This window comes from Saccopteryx bilineata, chromosome 6, assembly GCF_036850765.1.
Source record: "Saccopteryx bilineata isolate mSacBil1 chromosome 6, mSacBil1_pri_phased_curated, whole genome shotgun sequence".
In the NCBI taxonomy this organism is placed as follows: domain Eukaryota; kingdom Metazoa; phylum Chordata; class Mammalia; order Chiroptera; family Emballonuridae; genus Saccopteryx; species Saccopteryx bilineata.
In genome coordinates this window covers 150554276-150572851 of record NC_089495.1, presented here as the reverse complement: position 1 = coordinate 150572851, position 18576 = coordinate 150554276, and the positions used below count along the sequence as shown (strand labels likewise).

General features: G+C 51.8%; 1 protein-coding gene across 1 annotated transcript in view; it reads left to right on the top strand.

Moving 5' to 3' along the window:
- The window catches only part of EFR3B (EFR3 homolog B), a 75805-nt gene extending 62449 nt beyond the window's left edge, over positions 1 to 13356 (top strand). The window contains exons 14-23 of the mRNA XM_066235539.1: positions 74 to 149; positions 564 to 725; positions 1854 to 1985; positions 3774 to 3841; positions 4737 to 4864; positions 5607 to 5698; positions 7492 to 7540; positions 8867 to 8973; positions 10300 to 10349; positions 10778 to 13356. Of these exons, the coding sequence (XP_066091636.1) occupies positions 74 to 149; positions 564 to 725; positions 1854 to 1985; positions 3774 to 3841; positions 4737 to 4864; positions 5607 to 5698; positions 7492 to 7540; positions 8867 to 8973; positions 10300 to 10349; positions 10778 to 10883 (970 nt within the window). The 3' untranslated portion in view covers positions 10884 to 13356. The remainder of the gene's footprint in view (positions 1 to 73; positions 150 to 563; positions 726 to 1853; positions 1986 to 3773; positions 3842 to 4736; positions 4865 to 5606; positions 5699 to 7491; positions 7541 to 8866; positions 8974 to 10299; positions 10350 to 10777) is intronic.
- The last annotated feature ends 5220 nt before the right edge of the window (positions 13357 to 18576 follow it).

The window sequence follows — 18576 nt, the reverse complement described above, 5'->3', positions numbered from 1 at the left end:
AAACCCTGTGACACCACATGAACTCTGACTGGCATCACACAGGGCTAAGGTGGCTTCTCATATCCCCTTCCAGTACCCTCAGTGACATCTCTGTCCTGAAGCTGAAAGTGGACAAGTGTTCCCGACAGGACACCGTCTTCATGAAGAAGGTTAGCAAATCCTGGGCAGGGCAGGCCCTGTGGACACTGACCTTCCAGCCCCCACGTCACTGCTGACCACTGCTCCTGAGCCAGCCTCCTCCCTCTTTGTCTGTGCTTAGGCAGGATGATCAGCCGACCCCTCTGAGGGTCAACCCCAGGGTCATACTCATCATCAAGGCCAAATGAGTACCAAGGCCAGTGACTATTCTCCTTTTGCTGCTGCCTGACCGGACCCAGCCACCCCTAAATATGCACTCCTGCACATATTTATGTCCACTGGGGTCTGCTTCAAGGCCTCCTCTCCCTGAGGGTGGGGCACACACAGCTTTCCCACCCCCTCCCCATTGGTTTTTCTATTCTCCTTGCTCCTCCTGTCCCCACCCTGACACTGTGGCCTTGCCCGTGCCCTGGCCCCCTCCCCAGCACTCCCAGCAGCTCTACAGGCACATCTACCTGAGCTGTAAGGAGGAAACGAACATGCAGAAGCACTACGAGGCGCTCTACGGCTTGCTGGCGCTCATCAGCATCGAGCTGGCCAACGAGGAGGTGGTGGTAGACCTTATCCGCCTGGTGCTGGCTGTTCAGGTAGGACTGCTGTGGGCAGGCCATGGAACCTGTTGTGACCAAGCACTAAGTAGAGTGCTGAGGAGCAACTGCTGAACAATTATTTTGGAGCCCAGGAATACCATGCCCTTGGTTGGCCATTCCTCCATGAAGGCCACAAACCATGGCCCTGTAGGAGAACCACTGAAGAATGCTTAATTCATGGCTTTGGCCCATTCTCGGGCTAAAAGACACCTGGGGAACAGGGTCATTCAAAAAATACCTTTTAGTCCCTCATATGTCAGTCTCTTGAATGGGACTCCAAGGATTGCCAAGAGGATGTATAAGCCCTGAGTGATCCCAAAGCAATCGTGTGGTTCCCGTACTTGGCTGTGCTTCTGAATCACCTCAAACACTTACTAAAAATTTGTCTTCCCAGGTCTGCCCCTGAGTCTATGGGCCTGTCAATTCAACAGACCTCTCTGTGACTCTTAGGCAGGCAGTATGGCACCACATAGGGCTTTAGACTTTGAGGTCTGCCTGGGCGGAAATACAGTGTAGGCAGCGGGGTGTGTCCTTCAGACCTCAAAATAAGGGTCTCCAGTGGCCTGAAGCTAGGTGAGCATTGTACCCTGAATTGTGGCAAGCCTGGAAGTTCAATGGTGGCAAGTCTTGGGCCTCCTGCTTGGCAGCACTACGTTGTTCAAGGCTAACCCAGATGCTCTGATTGTCTTCATTCTAGAATTTGAGATTCCTTTGTATGCTAATCCCTTAGATCCCTTAGTAACTCCCATAACTTTCTCAGTTTAACATGTGGACCCAATGTAGCAAGCCAATCCAGTCCTCCAAGAATCAGCCAAGGACCATAGTGAAGGAAGCCGCAATCTAGAGGTGGGCGTAACAACAAGGGTTTGGACCATCAGAGTCACTCACTAAAGCTGGAACTGCAAAGTAGGGGGTTAAGGTCACTGCCTCTCATGGATAGTTCAAGGGACCATTCACTTTAGCCTTAATAAGGATGGCTTCTGACTTCCAGGAAATTATGGGGCTAAACACTTAGTCTAGAACAGTGGGCCATCTCCTGATGGCTGGGGAGAGGTTAAGTGGAGGATAGGCACCAGTATATACTTGTCAGTTGAAAACTGCAAAGGCCCCTCTGTGTTGCTGCAGGACTTGGCCCAGGTCAATGAAGAGAACTTGCCTGTGTACAACCGCTGCGCCCTATATGCGCTGGGCGCAGCCTACCTGAACCTCATCAGCCAGCTCACGGCAGTGCCCGCCTTCTGCCAGCACATCCATGAGGTTGGTGTCCTCATGACCCTGAGATGTCCTCGTGACCAGGAGAGCTCAGATAGCCCTCGGCTTGGGCTCTCGCCAGAACTTTCCCTCAATTGCACGAGCCCTGGGCATATTCTAGGTATTGAAGAAAACAGTTGACGTAAGAACTAATAATGTGAGAAGTTACTAGCAGCAGCATTTCCTCCTGTGTGATGATGTCACACGACAGGGTGGGCCAGGCACAAGCGGGGTTCTATTCCCCTTCTTCACCTGTTACCTGTCCCACTCTACTTCCTGCCCCTCTATGCTACTGCACACACACCCCTCATGTCATGGGTCTAAATTACTCATTAAAAAAGTTTTGTCATGAAAGTTTTCAAATAAAACAAAAACTGAGTAAGCAATGACCGTCCTGATAGCTGTCATGCAAATTAAACAGTTATGAAGTTTTCCACGTTTGCTCCTTTTCTTTTTCTTTTCCTTTGCTGAAAAATTTTTAAGAGGTTATCATGTCATTTCACCCATACATATATCAATATTTATTATTATTTTTATTAAGTGAGAGGCAGGAGGCAGGGAGGCAGAGACAGACTCCCGCATGTGCCCTGACTGGGATCCACCCAGCAAACCCCCTACAGGATGATGCTCTGCCCATCTGGGGCCACTGCTCTGTTGCTCGGCAACCAAGCTATTTTAGTGCTGAGGCAAGGCCATGGAGCCATCCTCAGCTCCTGGGGTCAAATTGCTCAAACCGTTTGAACCATGGCTGTGGGAGGGTAAAAAAGAGGGAGAAAGAGAGAGGAAGAAGAGGGAGGGGAGGGGTGGAGAAGCAAACAGTTGCGTCTCCTGTGTGCCCTGACCATGAATCAAACCCGGGACTTCCACACACCAGACTGATGCTCTACCACTGAGCCAACCAGCCAGGGCTTATATCAATATTTAGATCTAAAAAAATGGACACCTTCTGACATAATTGCCATGCTATTAACATACTTAATTAAACTATCACTAATGCCTTGGTATTACCCAATACCCAATCTATTGTCAAATGTTCTCATTTGTCGCAAAAGACATTTTAAAACATACTGAAGTATTTATAGGTGGAATGATATGATGTATAGGATTAACTTTAAAATGCATTAGCAAAACAAAAAACACGATAGCCCAGGTCTCAGCTGGCCTGAGCAGGAGAGTATGGGGGATGGTGCTGTTGGTGTGCCATGGACCACCCCGAGAAAGGAAAGGCAGAGCTCCCGCCTCTGGGCTGATAAGGGAGTGCAGGAGAGGCGCTGCCCAGACATCCCCTTCACTACAGAGTAGCAACGTTGCATACCCACCTCCCCCACATACTTGCCTGCCAGATCTCCTCCCACTTCTCACCTTCTTAAAATCTTTGACCTTGTCAAAAATTTGCCAAGGATACTGAGGGAAACTCAAGATGTCACTGTCCATCAGGATGTGTTTGCAATGCACCAGGGATTAGGGAATGGGGTGACCTATGCTCCATTTTTCAGGTTTAAAGGGAAAACCAGAGTAGGTCACAGAAGCAAGAAAGAACAGTCTCTTGGGAGCCAAGTTCCCTGCATTTGGATGACATTTAATGCATATGTGTCACTGGGGTCAGCTTGAGCAGACCTCCTGGGCTGCTCTGAGGGTCACAGTGACCCGAGGTCCTCCCTCAGAAGCCTAGCTGTAGGTGCTCTGTGGGAGGGAGGAAAATCTGAGGGGGGCAGGAGCTCCTTCATTTGCCTGCCCGGAGCCCCTCTCCCTGCTGAACAGAGTTCTCACCTTGTCGTTTCTCCCAAATTGCAGGTGATAGAGACCAGGAAGAAGGAGGCTCCATACATGCTCCCTGAGGACGTGTTTGTGGAGAGGCCCAGGTGAGGACATGGTCCAGGATACCCAGGCAGCTGAGGAAGAAGGTGGGCGGTCTGAGGCAGGGCCGCGGCTTCTGTGGGCTCTATGGCCATAAGTGGACCTTACTTGTGGCCCATAGATCCTGGGTCAAATGTGACTGCAATTTGCACCTTGAGCCATTTTTATGTGTTGTATCGTATAGGGCAGTGGTCGGCAAACTCAGTTAACAGAGCCAAATATCAACAGTAGAACGATTGAAATTTCCTCTGAGAGCCAAATTTTTTAAACTTAAACTGTATAGGCAGGTATATTCCTTATCGAGGTAGTGCCCGCACGTGGTATTTTGTGGAAGAGCCGCATGCGGCTCACGAGCCACAGTTTGCTGACCAGGGATCTAGGGTATGTGATGCCACCTCTGGGAGCTTTGGCCAAGCCCATGGCAAAGAAATCCTGGAGTAGTTGTTCCAGATAAGACACTGCCATCAATCCAAGTGGCGTTGTCAGGCTGTATGTAGTCTTTGGGCCAATATTACTTCAGCATCAGAGGGACTCAAGGAAAAGATATTCTGAAAAAATAAGATGTCTACGGCCTATCCAAGCAACAGACGACTAGTAGCCCCTTTACAATGGTTTGGAAATTAATATGAACTATTCACTGTAGAATAGATACATGAAATAGGTCATAGAACAGGGACGTGGGGTAGGGTGGGATGATGTGCATATACATTAATGTATGTGACTAAAGAATTCTGCACACCAAAGGTTATCTCTGGAAGGTGGGACTCTGAGTGATTTTATTTTCATTTGCATCTCTGTCATTTTGTATAATGAATGATACCTTTATAATAAGGAAAGGCATTAGGAAATCATCCAGTTGCCCATGGTTCTCACTTGCTTCTTCCCTCCTTGGTCTTCCAGGCTGTCTCTGAATCTGGATGGAGTGGTGATTGAGTTCCTGTTCCGCCAGAGCAAGATCAGTGAAGTCCTGGGGGGCAGTGGCTACAACTCAGACAGGCTCTGCCTGCCCTACATCCCTCAGCTGACAGGTATGAGCTCTACTCAGACTTCCAAGCCTGCCTCTGGCTTTTCTCTGCCAAGTAAGGGCCTGAGTGTAAGGAACTGCAGTCGCCTCCCATGGCGCCTTGGTTGTCACAAGAGCTGAAAGACATAGTGGAAATCGATGGTGCGATCCTCTGCATTTCCACACCTCTCCTCCTCAGTGCAGGGTTCTTAGAAGGAACAGCCCCACGAGAGCTTGGGCTGTAGATGGGAGAGGCCCCGGTGTGACACATATGGGCTACGGAGACCCAGGTCTCTGAAACTGACTTCCTGAAAATCTTGGACAAGTCTCTTGGCCTCTCTGAGTCTCAGTTTCCTTGACTGTAACATAATAATGTTAACGATGCTTGCCGTAGAGGGTTGGTGTGGAAGGACATGAGAGGATGAGGGCAAATGCATGTAGTAAATGCTCCACAAATGACAGCCACTAGTGCTCTGAGCAGATGATACTTACACAAGTTGAGATGTGCTTTCTGGTCATAAGCAGCTTCTTTGTGCTCATCAATGATTTCAAAACCTTAGCCCTAAAGAGCAGAACTCAGCAGTCTGAGATGGGCAGAGAAGGCCTGCAGCCTTCCGTGAAGTCCAGCTGTGGCCTCCATGTGCACTGAGCCCTCCGAGGACTGTGGACAAGGCAAAGGCACAGGCTTGGGAAGTGGCGCCAGGGACATGATCCTGGCATGCTCCCCAAGGGCTGGGAACTCTAGTTTCTGACTTCTCCTTTCCCAGATGAGGATCGCTTATCCAAGAGGAAGAGCATTGGGGAAACCATTTCCCTGCAGGTGGAGGTGGAATCCAGGAACAGCCCTGAGAAGGAGGAGGTGAGTGTCTCCTTTTCCATACACCGTCCTGGTGAAGCCCAGCGTCCCCAGGGGAGGGGACCTGCGCCTGCCTCTATGCAGTCAGACACTCCAGGCTCCAGGCCTTTAACTTCACAACACACTTAAGATTGCATAGAAAGTAAATTTCTCAAGAAAGTCCACTTTTCTTACTGTCATCATATATATCAAAGACATTACTCCCTACTACACTCCCATGAGGATGTCATAAAAATAGCTCTTGAGAGATTTGCTGGTTGTCATTGGCCATTCACAGTGGAGACAGACATGCTCCATGATGCAAATTGGAAAGGTCTAACAGGAGAGCAGAGGCTGAAAATAGCTTCCATGGTGTTTCTTCCAGATATACCCATAAAGGTGCTCTTTCAAAGGGAAGAGTGCAGCTCAGAGATAACCTCTTCCATCTCTTCTTGAGGGCTGTGCATATCTAACCTCTGCACACATTAATATGTGATATCTCTCCTGCCATCATTTCTGCTACCTCAGAAAATAAAGCGGATGTAACCATGAGTTAGGGAGAATAAGGAATCATAGTGGAAATACCAGATTTACTTCTCAAATGAGAAAGAAATGGGGGAGGGGCCGGGAGGAGGGAGAAAGGAGCCCTGAGGAAGTTGAAGTCACAACGTGCTGTGCCCTGCACTTGTTTAATGGTGACTCTTCCGGTCAAGATGGAAGGGATGGAGATGTGGGGGAAATGTCCTCCACGAGTGAGGACGTGGACGGTGAAATTAGCACAGTCCTTGGACAGGGACAGTTTCTGCCCTGTAGAGCCTATAATTCCTATGCTAACACATTTTGCCACTTCTACTGAATTACTAGTCAAGAATCCTGAAAAGAGTAGGGCTCACTGAATATTTGTTAAATGACTTTATCCCATGCCTGCACCTCTGTCCTTTTCTATGAAAACAAGCATTTATTGGATGCCAAACAAATTAAAAAGTGTGCAGCTCAATGAATTTTCACAAAAGGAATGTACCCGTGTAGTCAGGGAACAGAACAGTGTCGCTGCCCAGGAGTCCCACCTCCACACCCCACCCCGACCCCAGCCAAGGGGGCCACTAGCCTGATTCATGTCACTTCTTGAACTTCTTGTCAATGAGGTCATTCACTCCTGTGTCTGTTTCTTTCACTTAATATTGATATTATATTTAAGTGAAAGAATATGAGTACATCATGGGTCTTGCTTCAAAGAGCTCATAGTCTAGTGGGGAATTCCCAGAGCTTAGTCCAGACTCCTTTGTTACTTTCCACTTTAGTCTGAAGGCCACACACCGTGGAGCACCCTCCTTTGGGTTTTATTATCCTCCAGCCCATTTAATAGGCTCTCCGGAGGACTGAGATCCTGGGACCCGGGTCCCTGGTCCAACCTCAGCATTTCTTACCTTTATTTAAAACTTGAATCACCTCACTGGATAATGTAATATTATAAGTCCTCAAAAATATTATTCAGTTCTTGAAATCTACATTTGAGATTATATTTGCTTCCAATATTTTCTCTTAGGTCTCTGAAGATTTTTTTTTTTAACTATACAGTGTTTTCCTCCCACCAGGCTTAATGGGACAAGCCAGGGGGAGGGACAGTGAGTTCTTTTAGGTGAGACTGATGAGGAATTGGCCTCCACACCTGGTGAGAAGTGGGTGTCCTGGGGGAGTTTCTGCCCACTGGCTCGTTCTTCTGAGAAGTGGGCTGCCAGATAACTGAGGAAGCCAAGGCTGCCCCCTGTCCCCTGCCCCTGCTCCACCTGTCTGAACCCTTGTCCCCTCTCCCTCAGCGGGTGCCAGCCGAGGAGATTACCTATGAGACGCTAAAGAAGGCCATTGGTAAGTGGGAAGTCCCCAGGGACTCGGGTTGGAAGGAAGGGCAGGGCTGGGTCCTGGCTGCAGGTGGGTGTGTGTCACCCTGTCTGCTGCCCTCTGGAGGGCAGGTCAGCACGGACATGAGGGCAAAGGCTGGTGGTGGCTTCCTCTGAACTCATTTCAACTACCAAAGTTGCAATCAAAAGTCGTGCTCTTCGGATGGGATCAGCAGTGTTGCCCGTGTATCTTAGGTCCAGAAATCCTTTTGCTACTGACAGCTGCCTTTACAAATAATCCACTGAGGGTTAGAGCCAGTCCAGTAAAAACTAATTGTGTATAATTGTGTATTTGTGTATAATTGTGTCAAACCATTTTTTGACTATCTTTTGGTAGAATGTGATACAAAAGAACAAGTTGACCAATGAAAGCTATTAAAGACAAATCATTAGTTATTTAATAATGGCAATTGATTTTAAAATGCAGTATTATGTCTTCTGTCTGAATTATTGGTCAATGGAGTATTCCAAATGACAGGATTTTTCTGATGCTGATGACTAATTATGTCTTCAAATGTCAAATCTTTTGTTTATTTTTTTTAATTTGAGAGAGAAAGAGAGAAGAAACATCGATTTGTTGTTCTACTTATTTATGCATTCATTGGTTGATCTTGCATGTGCCCTGATCAGGGATCGAACCTGCAACCTTGGTGTATCGGGACAATGCTGTAACCCAATGCACTACCTGGCCAGAGCCCAAATGCCAAAACTTTTTTATTTTGTTGTCATTGATGATACTCTTTCAGAACATATGCATTCTCTACCTTCTTAAACAGAGAATGATGGACATATTTGAGGCCCCTCCCCATTTTTTTCTAACCCATTTGGGATACCAAGAGGGATATGTGGAAGCTTAAATGGCCTCACGCTGCTCTGCCATGGGGCTTCTGCAATGGCTTTTGTGAGCTCTCTGGCTTTTTCATTGATGATGTCCCATTTCAACCCCCCACCTCCACCCACCAGAATACTTCTTGTCCCAGGAACTTCTGGTTAGGAGTGTTGGTGGCAGTTTAGCTAGGTGGTGCTTTAAAAGCCCAACTTAAGGATCCATTCAACCAGGTCTCAAATCCTCACACAAAGAAGGAGGCTGACTCCTCATGTCTAGCCCTCCTGGGGCCAAGGAATGGCACCACAGCCTCCATTGCCACCGGCCCCTGCCCATCAGCAGAGGGGAGAGCCCAAGCCGTGGTCCCAGCCAGAGCTCCCGGGACGGCGCCCCCTGTCTGCGCCCTCTCCAGTCCCCACCCAGCAGCAGCGGGGCGGAACCTGAGGGCCAGCTTACTCTGTGCCGCAGTGGACAGTGTGGCAGTCGAGGAGCTGGAGCGGGAGCGGCGGCGGCAGGTGGTGGAGAAGTTCCAGAAGGCGCCCTTCGAGGAGATTGCAGCACACTGCGGGGCCCGGGTGAGTGAGACCCACCCGGGCGAGGCCTCGGGGACCAAACGGGCACTGCATTTGGTCCAGGGCAGGACTGAGTTTCTAGAAGAACTTGGTGCTTTTGTCACCCAGAAATTAGGGTTCCGATACCAACAATGCCCTGGCCCTACATTGTTTCCCCGTGAACCCAAAGACTTCGCTGTCAGTCGTACAGGCCTCCAGACCTCACCCTTTTCATGGGAGAAGTCCTGACCTCAGGAGCCCCTGTATCAAACAGACAGATGGTAATAATTATTATCATAACAGCAAGTACTAAACACCACTCACTGTGCCCCAAAACAGCTTGCATTAGCTTTGGTCATTCCTGTGACTACTCCGCGGGCGGCGAGCCTTTGCGGCTGTCACGTGGCAGAGTGATGGGGGAGGAGCCATGGCAGAGGAAGGGTGGCCAGCATTTGCGGCAGGACCCACTTCCAGGCTGGGGCCGGGGCGGCGGCGGGGGCTGGGACAGCCAGCTATGGGAAAGAGAGCCGATAGAGAGGGCCCCAGACAGGCAGAAGCAAGGACTCGTGTCTGTACTTAAAGGAAGAGCACAAACATTTCTTGAAGTTTATTTTATATGCTAGGATTTCTTGGTCATGGTGTTCATCTTGGTAACACTGAATTAAAATTGTAAACATCTAGAATTGACAAGTAATTCATATTATATTACACTTTTTTCTATCAAAAGACATGTAATAGTCTTTCCTGTTATATAATATATATTTCCAATATACATACTCATATATATTTCAGATGTAATAATTATATCTAATAATATATAACTATGTATAATATATTACAGATTTTAGGGGCCTATATGATCCTAACTTCTCGTCCCCTCTCAAGGGGTGGATGCTGCTTGTTTCATGAGCTCGGAGTTGAGGCCCAGTTACGGAACAGGCGCACAACTCCCTCTCTGTGCGTGGCCTCAGCTGGAGCCAGAAAGGACCACAGAGGGCCTCTCCCCTAACCCACCAGTTTTGCACAGCTGCTTCTGTGGAGCTAAGGAAAGCGCTGGAACCAGCTCCGAGCCTCCTGACTCCATGCCCGGCAGGCCCTCCCAGCCCACTTGGAGGAGCTAAGTCCTGCTAGTGTTCCTGGTCCCCGCGCTGTCCCCAGCAGGCCCTCGCTTGATGGCTCTGCCTGACCTCACCCCACAGCCAGGGTCCACAGACACGTGCTAGCAATGAACTCCCACCATTCCTGAGGCTGCACTGTCCAGAATTCCAGTGCATGCTCTGGATGGGGGGCTCATGACAGTCAGCAGAGCTGCAGGGAGCCCCCACTCACTCTCGCTCTGTTTGTGTCTAGGCCTCGCTGCTGCAGAACAAACTCAATCAGATCTTTGAAATCACCATCCGGTAAGTGGCAGCCCTGGCCAGGGGCCCCCTCCCTCCGTGGCCCAGCGTTGGGCCCCCTCCTCCCTAGTCCTCCTCTCCCACCTGTCTGCAGTCCCCCCTCTCCCCAGCCTCTGTCTCCAGTGCTGGAGTCAGCCACCAACTCTCCCCAGAAAAGGGAATCGGGACTAGAAAGGGAAAGCGCGAGTTCAGTGAACCCTGCCAAAGAGCCAGGGGCCCTTGTTTCCCAGGCTGACACTTCTTTCTAAAGCAGCAGTGTCACTGTAGAGCCTGCCATGGAGCTGTAGATTCTAGAACAACTTGAAACTTGAGAGCCCATGGAGTGACAACTGCTCTGGTCCCTACTCAAAGGGACTCACAAATCCACTGCTCCATTTGGTTGCATGGTGTGGGGACCGCCCTCACTTTCTCCTCCATGCATTCCGCCCCAGGCCCCCTCCAAGCCCATCAGGAACCATCACCGCAGCCTATGGCCAGCCTCAGAACCACTCCATCCCCGTCTACGAGATGAAGTTTCCGGACCTGTGTGTATACTGAGACCGGAGAGCTGGAGCTCCCGGGAAGGGTGAGGTCTGAAGGAGGGGCTCGGCCTCACCCCGACCCCTACTACCTGCAAATCGAACTGGGATCTCAGAAAAGGTCACCTTGGATGGCAGCACCTTCCCAGTTAAACAAGGTGGAGCCCCAGGCCTGTCCACTTCCCCCGGTCTTCCCTGAGGACATTACCACCTGCCCTTCCAGGGCTAGTAAGCCTCGCACCTACTCTTTAGTCTCCCCCTTTGTGTCAGCGAGGGGCCAAGAGTCGTGGGGCTCTGAGGTCCCTAGGAGCTCCTGTGTGGTGTAGCTGGTGAACCTTTTATGTGTGGGGGTGGGCGGGGGCACAGCTGCCATCCCCCAGGAGGGAACAAGATGGAAACAGCTGGTCACAGGAAGGCCTGCTGTGAGCGCTGGGTGATGGTGTGATGGGAGGGGCAGCCCCTCTCTTCGGTCCCCAGGCCGAGTCTCCGGTGTCTCTCCTGCTCTCCTCCTGCTCACCTTGCCAGCTGTCTTTTTGTGATTCTGTTATTAATTGATGTTGCACCCTTATAATAGGGGCTGGGGCAGCAACACCACAGGGGCAGCACAGGGTGACATGCAGGGCAGGCAGCTGCTGGCCGAGGCGCCGGCTCTGCCCAGGCTGTGCCCAGGCTGTGCCCACCTCCCCAAGGGGAGCAGCCAGCAGAGGCGGGCAGATCCCTCTGTAGCATCTTCTCACCTCCTGTGTTCAGAGCCAGCTTACTCTGCCCTCCCAGGGTTCTCGCCCCTCTGGGAGTTTCTCTGAATGGAGCTCTGTCTTTGATGCCCTTCTGCCCGAGGAACCCCATGTGTTTCTACAGCCTCTGAGTTGAAGGAGGGCAGAACCAGATAATGTGGTTCTAGATGACTGAAAAGAGGAGGAACTGTGGGGCCCCAGGCCTACCAGCATCACTTCCAATGGCCACCTCCTGTGAAAGAGGCTCCTGGCTCCACTGGCCAGGGTGGGGGAGTGGGCCAGGAAGAGCGGTCGTGGGAGTCGGAGCAAGGGACTCAAGGACGTCAGAAGTCAACCCTTTGGATGTTTCATTTGAGGAAGGAAGGATACAACACCTGATACTGGAATGATATTTTTTTGGACACAGTCTGGACCTCAGTGCCCACTGGCCAAGCTTGAGGCCTGGGGAAAGTGGCGGAGGGACCCTGGGAGTTCTGCGTTGCTCCTGTCTGTGTGTGAGGAAGAGCCAGGAGGCTGTTTGCTGTGCACCCTGCTTTCCCTTTCTCGTCCCATCCAGGGGCCTTTGTGCCTCCAGAGTCACCTCAGACAGGAGCTCACCTGGGCCTCCTATGACAGGCCCCAAATCCCCAAAATAGTTCTCTTCCAGTTAAACTTCCCATAACTTTTCTGATCTGATGTAACTCGCAGTAAGGTGTAAATGGCCAAATAATTCTTCCCTGGAGAGTTTGTATTTTTTAAAAAGAGGGAAATTGAATATATTTCTTGACCCAAAGGAATCCCTTGCAGGGACAATTTTAGGCACAGGTGAGTGGGGTCAGAGCAGGCTGTTTCTGCTAAGGGGATGACAGTCTTTTGGGGAGCCCCTTGGGTCCCACCCCTGTAGGACCCTGAGCAGATGCACAGTGAGCCTGATGATCAGGACAGACAGGTGTATTTCTCAAATCAGGACCTTAACACCCATTACAGTGCAGTCATCTCTTGGGCTGGGGTTTTCTGACCCTTGTTCTTGTAGTGTTCCCCCTTGGTCGCTGCCTCTGCTGCAGGCCTGAAGCTTCCAGATGGCCCGCATGGTTACAGGGCCTGGGGCTGGCTTCTGCTCCACTCGTGGCTTTTAGCTAATGCTGAACCAACCTTTTCAAGCATGAACTGAGATGTCTCCTTATTCAAATAAGTTGAAACAAACTTGAAGGCAAATAGCCTTGGGAAGAAACTTCACAGGAAATCTTCATCTTGAACCACAAACATCTTTCCTCACTAGTCTTCCAACCTGAGTCCCCTCCTTGGCTTTGATGAGAAACCCTGTTGCTTTCCTGCACCTACTTGACTTTAGGGTCCCACCCATGGCAACTGCACCCTGAGCACTGCCCTGGGGACTCTGGTTCTGGGATGTGGGAGGCATGGCCCCGGGGCCTCTTTCCTGAGCCAGCTCTAGGACCAGAGAGCTGCAGGCCCACCAGGCGTCTCTCCCTGGTCCCCACCCCGGGAGCAGAGTGCAGACAGGTGCTGGGTTCCCATTCTGCACACCCTCAGCCACTTTCCCCTCCTCTCTGCCCCAGCTGCTTGCAGAGTGCAGACAGGTGCCAGGTTCCCATTCTGCACACCCTCAGCCACTTTCCCCTCCTCTCTGCCCCAGCTGCTTGCAGAGTGCAGACAGGTGCCAGGTTCACATTCTGCATACCCTCAGCCGCTTTTCCCTCCTCTCTGCCCCAGCTGCTTGCAGAGTGCAGACAGGTGCTGGGTTCCCATTCTGCACACCCTCAGCTGCTTCTCCCTCCTCTCTGCCCCAGCTGCTTGCAGAGTGCAGACAGGTGCTGGGTTCCCATTCTGCATACCCTCAGCTGCTTCTCCCTCCTCTCTGCCCCAGCTGCTTGCAGAGTGCAGACAGGTGCCAGGTTCCCATTCTGCACACCCTCAGCCGCTTTTCTCTCCTCTGCCCCAGCTGCTTGCAGAGTACAGACAGGTGCCAGGTTCCCATTCTGCATACCCTCAGCCACTTTCCCCTCCTCTCTGCCCCAGCTGCTTGCAGAGTACAGACAGGTGCCGGGTTCCCATTCTGCATACCCTCAGCCGCTTTCCCCTCCTCTCTGCCCCAGCTGCTTGCAGAGTGCAGACAGGTGCCGGGTTCCCATTCTGCATACCCTCAGCTGCTTTTCCCTCCTCTGCCCCAGCTGCTTGCAGAGTGCAGACAGGTGCCGGGTTCCCATTCTGCACACCCTCAGCCGCTTCTCCCTCCTCTGCCCCAGCTGCTTGCAGAGTGCAGACAGGTGCCGGGTTCCCATTCTGCATACCCTCAGCTGCTTTTCCCTCCTCTGCCCCAGCTGCTTGCAGAGTACAGACAGGTGCCGGGTTCCCATTCTGCATACCCTCAGCTGCTTTTCCCTCCTCTCTGCCCCAGCTGCTTGCAGAGTGCAGACAGGTGCCGGGTTCCCATTCTGCATACCCTCAGCTGCTTTTCCCTCCTCTGCCCCAGCTGCTTGCAGAGTACAGACAGGTGCCGGGTTCCCATTCTGCACACCCTCAGCCGCTTCGCCCTCCTCTGCCCCAGCTGCTTGCAGAGTGCAGACAGGTGCCGGGTTCCCATTCTGCACACCCTCAGCTGCTTCTCCCTCCTCTCTGCCCCAGCTGCTTGCAGAGTGCAGACAGGTGCCGGGTTCCCATTCTGCACACCCTCAGCCGCTTCTCCCTCCTCTGCCCCAGCTGCTTGCAGAGTGCAGACAGGTGCCGGGTTCCCATTCTGCATACCCTCAGCTGCTTTTCCCTCCTCTGCCCCGGCTGCTTGCAGAGTGCAGACAGGTGCCGGGTTCCCATTCTGCATACCCTCAGCTGCTTTTCCCTCCTCTGCCCCAGCTGCTTGCAGAGTACAGACAGGTGCCGGGTTCCCATTCTGCATACCCTCAGCCGCTTTCCCCTCCTCTCTGCCCCGGCTGCTTGCAGAGTGCAGACAGGTGCCGGGTTCCCATTCTGCATACCCTCAGCTGCTTTTCCCTCCTCTGCCCCAGCTGCTTGCAGAGTACAGACAGGTGCCGGGTTCCCATTCTGCACACCCTCAGCCGCTTCTCCCTCCTCTGCCCCAGCTGCTTGCAGAGTGCAGACAGGTGCCGGGTTCCCATTCTGCACACCCTCAGCTGCTTCTCCCTCCTCTCTGCCCCAGCTGCTTGCAGAGTGCAGACAGGTGCCAGGTTCCCATTCTGCACACCCTCAGCCGCTTTTCTCTCCTCTGCCCCAGCTGCTTGCAGAGTACAGACAGGTGCCAGGTTCCCATTCTGCATACCCTCAGCCACTTTCCCCTCCTCTCTGCCCCAGCTGCTTGCAGAGTACAGACAGGTGCCGGGTTCCCATTCTGCATACCCTCAGCCGCTTTCCCCTCCTCTCTGCCCCAGCTGCTTGCAGAGTGCAGACAGGTGCCGGGTTCCCATTCTGCATACCCTCAGCTGCTTTTCCCTCCTCTGCCCCAGCTGCTTGCAGAGTACAGACAGGTGCCGGGTTCCCATTCTGCACACCCTCAGCCGCTTCTCCCTCCTCTGCCCCAGCTGCTTGCAGAGTGCAGACAGGTGCCGGGTTCCCATTCTGCATACCCTCAGCTGCTTTTCCCTCCTCTGCCCCAGCTGCTTGCAGAGTACAGACAGGTGCCGGGTTCCCATTCTGCATACCCTCAGCCGCTTTCCCCTCCTCTCTGCCCCAGCTGCTTGCAGAGTGCAGACAGGTGCCAGGTTCCCATTCTGCATACCCTCAGCTGCTTTTCCCTCCTCTGCCCCAGCTGCTTGCAGAGTACAGACAGGTGCCGGGTTCCCATTCTGCACACCCTCAGCCGCTTCGCCCTCCTCTGCCCCAGCTGCTTGCAGAGTGCAGACAGGTGCCGGGTTCCCATTCTGCACACCCTCAGCCGCTTCTCCCTCCTCTCTGCCCCAGCTGCTTGCAGAGTGCAGACAGGTGCCGGGTTCCCATTCTGCACACCCTCAGCCGCTTCTCCCTCCTCTCTGCCCCAGCTGCTTGCAGAGTGCAGACAGGTGCCGGGTTCCCATTCTGCATACCCTCAGCTGCTTTTCCCTCCTCTGCCCCGGCTGCTTGCAGAGTGCAGACAGGTGCCGGGTTCCCATTCTGCATACCCTCAGCTGCTTTTCCCTCCTCTGCCCCAGCTGCTTGCAGAGTACAGACAGGTGCCGGGTTCCCAGTCTGCATACCCTCAGCCGCTTTCCCCTCCTCTCTGCCCCGGCTGCTTGCAGAGTGCAGACAGGTGCCGGGTTCCCATTCTGCATACCCTCAGCTGCTTTTCCCTCCTCTGCCCCAGCTGCTTGCAGAGTACAGACAGGTGCCGGGTTCCCATTCTGCACACCCTCAGCCGCTTCTCCCTCCTCTGCCCCAGCTGCTTGCAGAGTGCAGACAGGTGCCGGGTTCCCATTCTGCACACCCTCAGCTGCTTCTCCCTCCTCTCTGCCCCAGCTGCTTGCAGAGTGCAGACAGGTGCCGGGTTCCCATTCTGCACACCCTCAGCCGCTTCTCCCTCCTCTCTGCTCCAGCTGCTTTCCTGTCCACCATGGCTGCAGGGCAAAGGTGTGTTTCTTTTGGAGAACTGGCTGGGTTTTTTGTTTTTGTTTTTTGAGGGTCCCCTTCCTGGTTTCAATTTAAACTTACACTCAGTAAAATATTAGGTTTTCTGCCGACAGGAAGTAGAACTTAGATTCTGGCCAAGAATCAGAAAGTTTAAGGTGAGTGTTAACTCAAACAGACAATTAAATGATAAGTTAAGCAGTCTTTCACCACCATCCCCCCACCAGCCCTGGGAACAGATGCAAAGCAGAGTGTTGTGGGCACCCGGGCCCATGGCCTAGCACCCATCACTGCCTCCTGCCTTCAGAGCCCCCTCGCGTCTGACAGCACCATGTCTGTCTTGTCACCGGCCCTTTTACCAGCCTTCCCTGCTGTGATTTTGAGCCAGCAAGCCCATACAGACCAGCTGCTCCCCAAAGCCATCGAGGACTCTTGCTTCATGGGCCAGGGGTGGGTTTGGTTAGCACTCTGCTGACAGAACTTAATAGGCATGAATGCATTTGAGATTTAGAAGTTCTGTTCATGTGGTTGAGTCGTGTTTGTGCATAAGAAGCAGGTCAGAAGAAAGCCCCAGTGTGTTCCTGGAGGCTTCTCCTGTTTTCCTGATAGCGGGGTCCCCAGTGCCCTGTGCTGTGCCTGTTTCTGTTGTTCTCTCTCTGAAAAGTAGAAATAAGTGAATTCTTGACTCTTAAATGCCTCCTCTCCAGAGAAGGAACCCAAGCAGTGCAGAAGAAGAACTAGAAAAATCCTCAGATACCCTCTGTCCAGCCTACCACCTTGTACAGAAGTATAAACGGGTGAGCGTGCAGAGGTGGGGCTGGGCCACCTCAAGTGCTTGAAGAAGCGCGAGGGCCACACACACACTGCCCTTTGCCCTGGATGCTCTGAGTCCCAGAGAACATGTTTCAACTGGCTTAAGAATTAGAACAACCTTGGAGTACCTTTAAATGGCTCAAAGGCCAAACCTATTTCATTGTCCCTAGTCCTTCTGACCTACTAGTGTCATTGAGAAGTGAGGCTCTTTCTTCTAATTCCTCTTCATGACCATAAAATGGCATTTGGCCATCTGGGGGCCTGTGGGGAAAGACTAGACCGGGGCTGTTAGGCTGAGTACTAAGGTTGAAGGTAGACAAGGAGATCAGCTCATCTGGGCCAGCCATGCCCGCTTCCCTGACCCATGGGCCTGGCAGGCAGTAGTGCTGAAAAAGACATCTTCCTTACATGTGGGGAGATAGTTAAGGACAGAGTGATGCTTCATCCTGTTAACCTCAGAATTCTTCTGTTTCAAGTGGCCCCTTATCCCAAACCTGGCCATTACTGAAGACTGGAGAAGGATGGTCAATGGTGCGCCTGGCCAACTAGGGAAGAGGGGAGAAGACACAGGGGCTGTGGCTGGGGCTTTGTCGGGTCAGAAGGCAGACTCCTGTGCTCTCTTAGTGCCCGCCAGGTTGAGCAACACTTTCTTCTGCCAGATTTTAGGGCCTCATCATCTCCCCCTTTGAGTGCTTCCTTCATGAGTGTTGATTCTGGCCCGTGGAGTGCAGAGCTGCAAGTCCACAAATGCTGCAGCCCATCAATTATAACATGTCTTTGTCCATTTAGACCTTCATGACCTGGCTGAGAGTGGGTGAGCCCACGTGTGTGCATGTGTGTAATGTAATCCCCAGTTGACAATATATGTATATAATAGCTGATGTATTTAAACAGGAGTGCAGAATTAGTGCCTGTGGCAGTTTTCTGTATTTTAAACTCATTGAGTCAAATTAGTTTTAAGGAAAGAAAAAGGAGCCGGGGGGGTAGGGGTGTGTAGGAAGGACTCTCAGCAAGATCATTCCTTAGGACTATTAGTCATGATTTCCCAGTGAGCCTTTATGATGCCCTTTACAAATAAATGTTAATGTTGTCACCACATGGTTGTCTATTTGATTTCTTTAAAGTAAATGGTTTTTTGAGATGCAAACAGAATCTCAAAATACCAACATTAACCACTGACATTTAGCCACCCCCACCTGCCATTACTTTACTTGCCTCAAAAGGTAGAATAGGGGGAAGGATGCCCAGGATGTAAACACGAGGCCCAGGATTCCCAGCATGGGAGCATTTTCTGATGGGAAAACGTGGGCCATTTCTTTATTGAAGTGGGGAAGACTTTATCTTAGGAATTTGGCTTTCTGATTCCTCTTACATCAGGGTATTCCACAAAATAAGTTGTGTAAGTGCCATAAACAAATGTTTCCCAGCCACTTTGATCTATACCACCCACTGGTATGTCTAATGCAGTTGACATACATGTGGACATCTCTGTGTGTAAGTATCTGTGAGTCTCTTGTGAATTGGAAATGTGTGTGGATGCAAACCTGTGGCCCCAGCATTGTGAAAACATCATGGGGACATATCAAAGAAACCCAGCCCATGGCCTCTGCCTAGTAG